Raw genomic sequence first — 13,160 nt, forward strand, 5'->3', positions numbered from 1 at the left:
TTCTCCTGGAATATGCACTGGCAATATTCTAGGTTCAGTTCAATGTGATATAACTTTGCATAAAACAAACAAACACACAAACAAAAGCAGCCTTAGAAGCCTTAAATACATTCCTCAATTACCATGAACATTTTATCATGGCAAAGCTTTATTGTTTACTACTTTCAAATTGACGTTTTAGTCAGTGGATTATAATTGCTGAAGTCATTAAGTGGATTATTACTGAAAACTTACTGCCATCCTCTATAGAGTTCAAAGATAAGCCTTGTTTTCTCACAGCTCATTTGGCAACATACCAAATGGGCATGTGTCTGAAGAATTTGAAGACTTCTGCCTATTTGTAATTACTGATGAGCATATCTGAATATTTTTGTGTGAAGAAAACACCTGTAGCTAATTACATCACACTTTTCTTAATCAGACAATGGAAATCGAACAAGGAGTACTCTGAAATCCTATACAATTTCAAAGTATTATCAGCTGTTCAAGAACTTAATTGATAGAATGTTTGAAAATGTTTGGTTTTACATATCAGCAACCTGATACTTTATAAAGGTCATATTTTCAGGAGAAACTGAAGACATTCCAAATGCTGGGCAGCTACAGAAAGCACACCATTAGATAGGCCATGGCTTCTAACATGCATTATACATCACATAAAGAGGCAGAGGGGACTTCTTGAGTACATACCCAGATTCAGATCAAGGTACCTAGTGTGTACCCAGAACAAAATTTTGTTGTGGATTGAGAATTTGAGTGAGAATAAATTAACAGTTTGTTGTTCATTCTTCATAGAAGAAAAAAAATAAACTGTTCTCACAGAAATAGAGGCATCTATAGTACCAAGTACTTAGTACTCATTCGTTTTCTTTTTTTTTGGGGGGGGAAGGAATTTTTTTTCTGAATGGTTGGGGGCCAGAGATGGCATTCCTCTCAAGGGCACCATCAGCTCGATGCCAGAGCCCAGTCTCCCTGGTAAGAGAACAGTGACAGCCACAACCATGTGCTCAGAGAATGGGGGTCTTCTAAATGTGTAACTCATTAGGAACTTTCTGCCATAAGGAGACTCACCCTGTTTTCTTTCCTTCCCTGACTACTGCAATGTCATACAATTCTTGTCAATAGTGCCTGCACGTGCCACTAAGTATTAAGTCTGTAACTACCATACCCTTTTTGACCCAATTTTCATAAACTATACTCCAAGGTCCTGAAATGCATAAAGCTTCACTCATCTTCCTCCTTTTGTCCCCCATAATTTAGTTATAGGAAAGATATGATCTGTTGGTAGCAACGTCAACCTCAGACACAATATATGAAGCTCGGGCACTCTGCCCGTGGCTTTTGCTCTTGCTTAGGTGTTCTACTACACTTTACTTCCTAGAAATGCCAAAATCTCTGGGCTATAAAAATAGAAAGGCACAAATTGCCTACCGAGGCTTAAGCACCCTTTCCCTATACTTGGGCCCATATAAACTGAATGAAGGATAATAAATTCTTTTCCAGGCTTGATTTTATTTTTAAATCTTAATTATGCCACAGGTAAACTATCTGACAGAAATTAGCTACAGTATGTGTTTGTACAGTCTACACCCATTTAAATTACTCTAAATTGCTTGTAAAAATGAATATAATTATTTGAAATCACCACTCTGTAGAATTTACACATAAATTACAGAGATATTTTTCTATAGTAAAATAAAATATATTAAACTATCTATGAAAATCTATTGGGAAGTTGTAGATGTAAAACATTTTAAATCTTTGAAAAGCTACATTTCCTAAATACTGATAGATATTATATCATATTATTATATAATATATTTTTATATAATATAATATAATATATACTATGCATTAGTATATAACACACTATATAATAATAATATAATATAATATAATATAAAATATTATATTATTATATTTTCTTATAGCTGGGGAGCATACACACATTAAAAAAATCACATATCAGTGACATTCAACAGGAACAGAAGATGGAAAAACATATACACATGGTAGAGCAATAATACTGTCCATTAAAGTGTAAATAAAACACTGTAAGTTGCGTATCTTCATAGTGAGATTATGAGAGCCATATCTGCACTGAGGGCTGCCATCCAGAGAACATTAGTTAAATACTTTACTCAGAAGTAAGCATCAGTTAAACTGATGGTCACTACATCAATAATTGCAACGTTAAAATTAAAAAATATTTTTGGGCAAAATGAAGCTTACTATATTTATCTTTAAGTATGTTTTAAAAAAGGAGACAAGTAAAAGAGGATATTACAAGCCTTTAAAATGAACATGAGTTATATTTTCTGAGGAATGACAGGCTCATTTTATTTTATCTTTTGTTGCAACCTTTATTGCTAATCCAGATATGGTGATATATAATTCTTTGATTATCTAGTGAATGGACTCATGCAGAAATAAAGAAAGGAGAATGACACATCTATGTGCCTCTGTATATCTAGGAATCGTGTCTGCATGTGCTCATGGTGTGTTTGTTTCAATGTGACATTGAGTATGGGCATACCCTTCGAGGTCTTTAATTTTAATCTAGAGCTGAGAGGATAACGAAGGTGAAGGATGCCAGGAGAAAGTAAATGGGGTCCTTGTGTCAACTTACCAGTTTTTCTCAAGGGGAAATCATCCTTGCTATCTTGAGCTCCTGGTAATGTGTACTTGTAGGATGGAGACGTTCCACTGAGGGGTGGAGAGCTTTGATCCAGTGATGTGTGGTGGGCAGCCCTGCAGAAAACAAAGAATGTTCATATTGATGCTGCGTCAGTTAGCTCATGTGAGTCACAAATACTCAGTTTCCCATGCTGTCCAGTGCCTCGGCTGCATTTATGTCCTTTCCTTGTAGCACATCCAAACCACAGCCTCATGCATCCAAGTTCACTGTAGCAAAATATGGAATGGTGCAGGAGTCCTAGTACTATGCACCTTGCATTCGGTCACTCAGTCATGTGGAAAATTCATTTAGTTAGAAGTAAGGATTGAGATTTCTATAATTTGAAATTATTATGTATGAGATCTCAAAAACCTTACAAAAAAAAAGCTACTGTTTGGATCTTTTGGAATCAGCACTATAGAACAGCCACAGTGGAAGTGAGGATATCCAAAGACCTCGGTACTACCACATAGCAATAGCCAAGTCCACAAGGATGATCTTTGCACTAAAAAGACAACAGCTCCGGAAGTCTCAGAGTCCTGACTCCCATGGGCACTCCAGATGTGTGGGAAGGAAAGCAAATTCTCCTTCAATATAAAACCAACTCCTAAAAAGTCTGTGCTCTTCCTTGGAGGAATTCAATGAAAAGAAGCAATTGTGCTATCGGAGAAGGCTTCAGAGGACTGAACTCAGAGGATCCAATGTGTACAAACACCACAATTGTTATATATAATGGAGAAAGTTCCCAGGCCACAGGGCCACTGCCACACTGACTGATCCACCACAGATTTTATTTGAGAAATACTCTCAACAATGAGCTTATTGAAGATCATTTCACATACTGGTAACTGGTAAAGCATCGAAATGTGTCCCTATCCTCTTTGTATGCAGAGGGAGACCGCTCCATTGAGAATTCAAAAAAAATTGCCCAGAGCCGCATAGTCAATTGCTAAAATTAATGATTTATGGTTAGCTGGAATTATATTCTATGATCACTACTGACATGAGGAACCATGTCTAATATACTCAAGGGAACTGCTGAAGAATTCCCCACAGATGAATTATTTCCTAATAGTTGTTTCTCACTAGAGACTTTTCTTTAAATCTGCTAACTCTGAAAACATTATGAATCAGTCAGGTATCACGCAGACAATTTTAGGTAACACAGTCTTACATATTTCAGGTAATTTGTGATACTGACTGGTTTCTCAGGCCAACTGATACAAAGGACACAATTGTTCAGATGCCTAGAATATTTTGAAGTCTGATTGTTACCTCAGTTTTAAATGAACAGGAGAGTAGTCACCTACAGAACAGACTTAGAAGTGGAGCAACTGTTCTTTGAAACTCTTGGCATGCTTCCAAATTCCATAAAATAATTAGTATTGACTTCCTGTCCTTGATACAAGGGACTGAAATATATATTCACACAGAATTTTAAGGCCATTCAACAAACATGTTTATGTGAGAACTGAATCCATTATCCAGTAGCCTATTATCAAATATTATTTGTATATCCAGTCTTTGATCTGATTCGGAGGTGAAAAATACATTCTTCCTATCTCACAGAGGAAAGAATGGCATTTTATACAATATCTCTGATGAAGTTGGGGAAACGAGATCCCATAAAAGCTCCAAGAACACCATGTATCTTGTTGTCTGTCTGTATCTCAGCGGTCAGACTCTTATTTCACTGGTGGAAAGAAGTGAGCTCCAGCAGGGAGGGCCTGGGGGAGTTAGTAAAGGCTTAGGCTTGTTTATAGTTCTTCCTCCCTTACCTTCATTCTCAAGACAATAGAAAAAAAAAACAGTCTGAATTTCTCAAAATAGCTCTAGTTTCCATTTTATATTAAGCCAAGTGAAACAAAATAAAGCCACAATCTGCTAAACATTTATAAATTCTGCACTGATATCAGATGTACTAGATGAGGATTAAAAACCATATCTGGGTCCTTCCGGATTCCAGTTGTTCATTCAACAAAGAAGAGGATCTTCTCTGCCCTCACAGTGGTAAATGCTAACCATAACTGAGCACTGCTTGCTCCTATTTATTTTGTAATGTTTTTTGTTTGTTTGTTTGTTTGTTTGTTTTCCTTAGGACCTTATTAGCAACTCTAGAGGTAGGCACTGTTGTACTCCTTTTTGTGGAGAAGAAAGCTGATCTTTAGAGATTTCCAGAAAGTTGTGGCTACACAGCTGAGAAATGGCAGGCCCAGAATTTTTGCCCAGTTCAGACAGAGAGAAAGAACTTGTGTACTCTCAACCCCCCAGGATAAGAACAGCCAAACACAGAACATACGTGTACCAGAGCTTGGGATGGCGGCCCACGGAATGATTCTTTCCATTGGTTGGAGTGTCTTTCGTTGCTGATTTACTCAACAGGAATTCTTGAAGCTTCTGCTTAACCTCTGTGCTTGCCACTGCCCCTGCAACACACACACATACACACAGGGACACAGAGACTGACTGTGAGTGCCTTCCTCTCGCCACTCAAGAATGCTCAACAAAGGTTATGAAGAAATATCACTGGCCACAGCATATGGTGCTTTCCTATTAAAAGAAAAAAATCTACACAGGCTTTAGACAATGGGAGAAGTCTATCTTTTAACTGTTCCTTACGTTACTTTTTTTTTTCCTCAAAAATACCTTCAATGATTTCTTTGATCGTTTTTCTAGGAAGGGAATTCAGCTAACTATCATCAATCCGTCTTGAAATTTAAAGAGAAGATTGCTGACAGTCGGGGCTGTACTTAATGGCACACGGCTTGCCATTTTTCTATTTTGCTCTTTATAGGGCTCTATGTTCAATCCCCAACACTTACAAAAGTGGATGCATAAATAGGAACAAAACAATAGTTTTTAATATTATTTTATCTTTTCAAAATTAGGGATCTTGGGGACTGTTGCAGATAGCTACAATACATTAAAATGATCTCCTAAGTTTCTTGTCTATAAATTCAACATTGTCTTAGAATTCATTTGAGTAGTAAACAAATAAATTTCGTTGGTAATTTCAGTTCAAATCATCACACTTTAAACTTTGCAACGCCTGAGCCTGAACTGCCTGGAGAGAGGGCAATCATTTGGATCTGTCTCCCTCTTGTGGACCGTTAGTTTGCAAGTGCTCTGCCTTGAGTCTTTCCAGAGTCTAAGTACACCAATACAGAACTGAGGCACACCCTGATGTTCAGAACAGTGACTGCCTAGGCAGGAAGAAGGAAGAACTGAAAACACATAGATATTACTTTATTACTAGTAAACAGGCAGTCTTACACTCGATCACTTCAGCATGATTTTACTTTCAAAGTCCAATGAACCAGTCTGTGTCTTTGCCAATGCTGTGTTTATTTCTCATTAAACTCTGCAGAGCTAGTGGGAACAGGCACTTTAGTCTATACGTTCTTCTTTCCATTAGACAAGGACATTTTGGCAAGTTTATTTTTCATTATTTATCAGGTTCCTTGCGACGGGCAGCTAAAGATGCAGAAGACAGTGTGTCTATTACCCTGGTGCCTCTTACTTTCTCGTCCTCTATCTTTGCCTCTGAGAGGAGGAAGCTGCTGCTCTCTGCGATGCCTCTCTACTTCCTGTTCTTGCCTCTGCTGCTCCAGTTTCTGCTCCTTTTCTAGGAGTTCTTGCTGTTGTTTTATGGCTAGAAGTTCCTGTTGTAACTTGCGAGAAGAGAAAGACATGAGAGTGTGCAATTTCTTTACGGTTCAAAGTCATCACTCACTGCCCCAAATTGCAATGTTAATCAGCTTTTGGAACTTGAAAGTATTTAGTTTGTGCTTCAACCACCTTTTAATGATTGAAATATGAAGACATATAAAGTCATGATGGTTTTTATATCTACAACAAGCAAGCTTTTTAGATGATTCCATTCCTGTGTCTCCCTATCAACAAACATTACCAAGTCCCCACAGGTCATCTGAATGCTGTTGGCTTGAACCTTTAGTTCCCTTCCCTGTGTACTTACAAAATGCAGAACATACCAAGACAGAGACGGCCCACGTGTCTATTACACAAAGTCTGTCACACTATAAATAGACAACTGAAATAATCAGTTCTTACCCTGAGATACAGCATAAAGCTCAAGTGAACAGAATGGTAAGGTGCGAGGTAATTTGGGGAAAGTCTACCTGAAATAGAACAAACACTAAGACCTTTACCATGTCATAGAGACAGTTCTTATTAGAGTAAGGTAATCTACACAACCATATATGTCTCTAGAAAATACAGAAGCTTCAGAATGGTCATGGAACACAGGAAAACTTCAGAAGTAAAAACATAGTTGCAAATGAAATCACTTCCACAAACTGTTCTTCCATGGACTGGTATTTGGTTTTCTGAATTCTCGGAATTTACTTCAAACCATTTATAACAAAAATATTAGGTTATTTGTTATGACCTTTTAAAGATGTCACCTTCCCTACAGACCTAGAATATATATAATCTATATCAGAATATATATAATTTATTTCTCTATCTATCTATCTATCTATCTATCTATCTATCTATCTATCTATCTATCATCTACCTACCTATCTGTATCTATGCATGTATCTCAAGAAAAGCAAATGTACCCAGTGAACAGAAGACTGGAGCCCTACTTAGCCTCTGGCACTGCTGGTCTGAGCTTTGACAAGATACTAAGGCTACAAAGAACTTCTGTTCATTAAAGTAAGGCAAACAATAATTTCCCTTGGATCAGATTCATAATTAATACAAATTTTTTTAGTTTTGAATGATACAATTTCAATTATTACTATTTATAACTTAATACTAACTAAAGTATAATTTATCCTTTGAATATGAGACAACTAAAAACCTCTATTTTATAGCAAATAATAGAACAAAATAAAACAAAAATGAAAGGCTGTGTAGAGTGTTGTCAGGACCTTCTTATGGTTTCTTTAGAGCCCCAAGAAGGCAACTTTTTATACCAACTGCAAGAGCCTGACCCAAACTCACGTACATGATGGGGAGTTCTTCTGTTTATTCTCCATGTTACGTCTGAAAATCGTGGTGTTTTGTTTTTATTTAACACGCATTTAATATTCTCAAATACCCACTGTTACTTAGGAATTCATAGGTATGTTTAAATTCTGTTTTAATGTCAAGTCTATAGCAATACTGATGGTTCAAATCGATTTAATGCTTTATCCAAAGCCTCACTGCAATTGAACTCTAATTCCTTCTAGGAATGGAAAATCACACATACTCATGACCTTAGCCACAACATTTAGCCAAGATAAAATGAGGCCTATCTAAAAATTAAAATGAATAAAACATCACGTTTATTTCCAGACATTTTAGCCTTTGTGAAGCACGGGGATGCAGAACTTTGCCAGCTGACAGGGGAAGACAATACAGTTTTGAGTGTCTACATTCTAGTTACCTTCTATGTGGCTTTGCAAAGTCACACTGTTTCCCTCTGCCTAGTGGACTAGGGGAGAACCAATATACCAGGATGGAAGGAAAGAGGTGCTGATGAGGATGAGCATCAGCGTTCAAAGCCAATGCTGTTTAAGCATGGTATACCGCCTTCCTCGTGCAAGCAAAGCTAAATGAACGTTAAAAGCACTGACCCTCACACCTACCCATATGACAGTGACAGAGCCACACAGCAAGGCTAAGGAAGTATAGAACTTCCCAATCTTAAAAGGAACATGGAAACATGACTCCAACCCCTCACAAAATAATGTACTACTTAGGAATAGTGTCTTTATTAATCTCCTTTCACCATCTTATAATCCTTATTCTCTTGAAGTGCCTCTTTTCCAACGTCTTTCCAGATGTCAATCAACCTGCCATATTGTTTTGTTTGTGCCATAAAAGACATTTCCTACTCTTAGGTTCTGGGTGAAGTCAAATGATAAGTTACTCACAATTGACTCTAGCAGTAAGAAAGGCACCAGACATTAATGAAAAGGAGAAATCTAAAGCTGAGCAATGCAACTTGCTTATCAACAGGTCTCAATACACATGGCAGAGGACTTGCACACACAAAATTGAGCCATGTAGTCATTCAGTTCTCGAAGCAAAGTGAAGAATGTAAACCTGACCCATGCCTCGTTGCTATGGTAACATGCCTAAGAGGGCTGAAGAAAGAGATCTAGACATCAATGCCTCCATTACCGTTTCAAGGGTCAAAGTGAAATAACACTTTGGCATTTATTCAAAAATAAATGTACAAACTAAGTGAATGATACTCATATAAATATAACTATGAGACAATGACTTCATTGGAAACACACATACAGAACCCTTCAATCTTGTTTTTAGGCTGTGTAATAGAGCAATAATATAAAAGTTACTAGTAAAGGAAAGTTCACTAGTAAAGGAAAGAGAATATGTTTTACATTAGGCATCTAGGAGCCTTTTATGCAAATAATATATCTTGCAGAACAAGGGAAATGGGGAAGAAAATAGTACTTTCATCTTCTTAGACATTGTAATTTAGTGCTGTAAGTTAGTTATCTATATTAATACCACATTCATGTATTTGTGCTTGATATACAAGAGATTAAGTACCTAGAATACATTATAGTAAAATATGACAAAGACCATAATTCAATTGATTATCACCTCTAAGTCATCTTTGAAGGAGCTGACAATAAAATAAAATTATATTGTAAATATTTTGTGCTTTTAATAAAATAAATTCAAATTAAATGTCTATTCTGTTGAACTAAAACATCCCCATGCATTTTTAAAATTTTGAAAACACTGGGCCACTTAGCAGCTCACGTTTTAGATCTTCCCCCCTTTGCTTCTCAAGTTTTGAGATAAGATCCATGTGCCACCACCCCCTCCAAGTTGTCTGTTACTAAATGTCTTTGCCAATTATTAAAAAAAATACAAATCAATCTATGGTGATATTTTCCCAGTGAATATTCTGAAGAAGAAAAAGAACAATTTGGCATATATACAATCACCAGATGTCAGTAAAGGTTCTGAGCCAATGCTATATTTCCCCTGAAATAACAGTCTATAAAACCACTGAAATATTTATGTCACTTTTTGCATATAAAATTCCCTTCATCTTTTCATTGTATTTTTATTTTGAGTATAAGCCCTATGGGATATTTTCTATAAGGAAGAATTAGCATTGCCCTATATTGAAACCAAAGACACAGCAGAAGAGGGCCGTCTCTCTTCACAAGATGAACTTATCCTTCCTGGTAAATAGTATACACAGATTCTTTAGTAAAATAGTATGGACCTGCCCAGTCTTGTGGTTCTTGGTGGTAACTATACAGGGCACAGGAGCACACAGGAGAGAGTATCCATGAGAATGGAAAGTTCCTGTTGCTACCAGTGAGTCTGTGAGGGAAAGAGCAAAATCAGCAAAGCTCTCCCACTACCAAAGCAAGGGTTTACCAGGTACTTACCCAAGTCTCCAACTAGTACAACCACACTTTCCTTCAAGCCACACATCCGTGTCTTAATCACAGGAAAACTCCCCATCAGTGCTCCCATGGGTCGGTCTTATGCCCACATCATGGTGCAGGTGCCCTGATTGAGAAGTCAGAGACAAAGACACATTGGCTACCTTGATGTGCTCCTGGAGTTGAGCTTGATGCTGCCTTGTCAAATTCTCGTGCTGCTTCTGAAACTCTGCTATGAGGAGCTGCTTCTGGATCTGCTGCTGCTGCTGAATAAGAAGTAACTCTTGCTGCAGTTGCTTCTCGCGGACGACAGGATCCACCACAGGCATCATCATCCTGAGATCTGTCCTCAGGTCTAAAGGTGAGATGGGCTCCAGGCCCATAGGAACCTCTGATTTCACGTCCACTGGAGACACAGAAAGGAAGACAGAGAATGGGTAGAGAGGTTTGGAAATTAGCACGTTGATTTGTAAACATACCAAGAACAGCAACAACAACAACAACAACAACAAAAAACCCACTATACCCTGTATAGCGCATGTAAGCACACGTATAAAGAAATGGGTATAATCTCTGCTTCATATTGAAGGTGAATTGTGTTCTGTCCATCAGCTTTGGCAAAGGGGACATGGGTTAATTTTTACTCAGTAATATGTTTTATGTTCTGAATCTTCTACAGATGGATTCAACTAATGGTACCAAGAATCATTCATAAAATATATCAGACTGGACCATTTAACTAATGTAAGCCAAGGAAGACCAAGAAAACCAAGATAAGGAAAGATGTCACACAAAAAAGGGAACTCTGTCACAAGAATTCATGGACTTATAAAAAGTTTTATACTCAGAGACAGAAGATAAATTCTACCTTAACTTAAGCGTGTCATGCAGTATATCTGCCTCACCATTACACCTGGGAAGGACATGGGAGAAACTCCATCCAGGTTCAGGTGATGGTGACTAACCAGAGCAATGGGCCAAATCCCCACATGGAGAAGTGAGAGTATCCAGTACCTAAGTGGTGATGTTTAAATAGCAATCATTTAAATTGTGGAAACCTCATTCTTAAAATAAACAAGAAAGAAAGAAGTATGAGGGAACTTCAAGTAAATAATTAGTCAAATCCACAAAGGAAAAAAAAATGACCCAAGGATAACTGTGGAAGACAATATCTAAATGGATAAAAATTGAATTAAATTATATATATATATTCATATTCATGTATACATATATGAAGTGTCTAACATACTGTGAATAGATAAGCATGCCCCACACTCAAAGAAAGACTTAAGCAGCAAAGCTGCAGGCAGGGTGGATCTTCAGAAGTTGCTTGTTTATGGCTACTGTCTACTCTGATTGGTCAGTACCCATGCCAAACTGGTGGTTAAACCTTCTGCAGGATTCATCTACCCAGAGGAACCAGAGAGGTTTTATAATTTAGTCCAACAGGGCAAGTTAAAGACAACAGGTCTTTGGGAAGCTGAAGTTATAGCTCTTTAAAATTGGTGTACAAGTACTCAGGTCTTAGACCCAGCATAGAGAGAAATAACCAGAAATTTTAATTGCAAACACATTTAAAATATTTTAACCTTCTGAGGGAGGAGCTCAAAAAAGAATTGTCTCCTTAACTGACTATGCTTAGGAATGGGTCAGTCCCTTAATAAAAGCCTCATGATTCTCTTGTTGGAGGGGGTGTTGCATAGAAACAACTCTCATTCTCTCCCTGTGTGATACAGGTAATAAATCTTTCTGATCTTTTCCAAAAAAAAAAGAAAGAAAGTTGCAAGGCAATTACTTAATTATATAGTTTTGTTTATGTTATTATCATAAAAAGATTAAACTGCTTGTGAAAACAGTTCTGAATTACAAATAATACATCAGTATGAACAATGTAATATCAATATCTTACTAATTAACTACAATATATTTGAGAGTTCAAAAATAAATATATGTAGTACATATAGTAGAAAATGGAAGATGATACTTTCATGTATATATAAATATATATAAATATATTCTTCAAAAAATTTCATCAATACTGATTGGCTAACAAATCCAAAGTATATAAGCAACTATGGTAATAAAATGGTAGTGATTTTTATAAACGATTATAAAATTAAAAAAGCAATTCAACAACTAGGAATCACTCTTATTAGCAAAAAATACAAACCATTAAGAAAAGAAAATGAAACATCATGTAGTCACTAACAACCATATATATGCACATGCATATGTCTACATGCATAATGCCTCATTTTATAGGGTAAGAAAATGACAGAATTATTTATTGCAAGTGGTTCTTTCAATTGATTTAAAACTGTCAAAAAAGTAACTCTGCAACATGAACCAGGAGATATTAACTCTTCTGCCATTTGATTTAGGTTTGCTACTTCTACAAGTAAATCATACAGAACAATCCTAATGGGGAAAAACTTCAAAGCCATATTATTTTCTGGAGATTATTTTTTATTATCATAGTCATCAAGTAGAAGGAACACTAACATAAAGTATGTCATACTCATTGGTTTGTAAAATGTAGTCAGTGGCTGGGGAGAGGTCAGTTGATCAATTTTTGCTTTATAAACATGGCAAAACAATCGATGATGGTGTTGCATGCCTGTTATCCTAGTACTGGGGAGGTGAACAGCGTTAATTCCTGAGGCTCACTGACCAGTCAGCACAGCTTAGTTGGTGATGTCCAGGTCAGGGACAGACAATGAGGTACCTAGAGAATGATACTCAAGGTTGTCCATTGACCTTCCCATGCATATGCATGCATGTGCACAAGCAATACTGATATGACAATGGACCCCCATTAGTGCACACATGCTCATAACATATGAAATCCCTAAAAAATGTTTATAATAAGATTAAAATGCTTAAAAGGTGATAATAAATTGGCATTTATACTCTGACAACCAAACTGTATAAATCATTATTAAGCCCCATAATATTAGCTATCATTCTAAACGTTGAGTCTCAGGACTTTGAAAAATAAAGACAAAAAAATTCAGGCAACTAAGCATGTACACAACACACACACACAACACACACACACACACGCACACACACACACACACACACACCACACA

The 13,160-nt window shown here is 36.8% G+C and overlaps 1 protein-coding gene across 13 annotated transcripts in view; it reads right to left on the bottom strand.

Moving 5' to 3' along the window:
- The window catches only part of Hdac9 (histone deacetylase 9), a 623,166-nt gene that overhangs the window by 145,169 nt on the left and 464,837 nt on the right, over nucleotides 1-13,160 (bottom strand). For 3 of the 13 annotated variants that reach the window (XM_085830292.1, XM_085830299.1, XM_085830293.1), the window contains exons 4-7: nucleotides 10,233-10,474; nucleotides 6,183-6,348; nucleotides 4,977-5,103; nucleotides 2,630-2,751 (exon numbers count right to left, since the gene is read on the bottom strand). In XM_085830292.1, the coding sequence (XP_085686418.1) occupies nucleotides 2,630-2,751; nucleotides 4,977-5,103; nucleotides 6,183-6,348; nucleotides 10,233-10,474 (657 nt within the window). The remainder of the gene's footprint in view (nucleotides 1-2,629; nucleotides 2,752-4,976; nucleotides 5,104-6,182; nucleotides 6,349-10,232; nucleotides 10,475-13,160) is intronic. The other 10 variants (XM_085830303.1, XM_085830298.1, XM_085830302.1 and 7 more) reach the window with 5 other exon arrangements.

The sequence above is a fragment of the Mus caroli genome, unplaced genomic scaffold (assembly GCF_978045245.1).
Source record: "Mus caroli unplaced genomic scaffold, Mus_caroli_1 scaffold_14, whole genome shotgun sequence".
NCBI classification, from domain to species: Eukaryota; Metazoa; Chordata; class Mammalia; order Rodentia; family Muridae; genus Mus; species Mus caroli.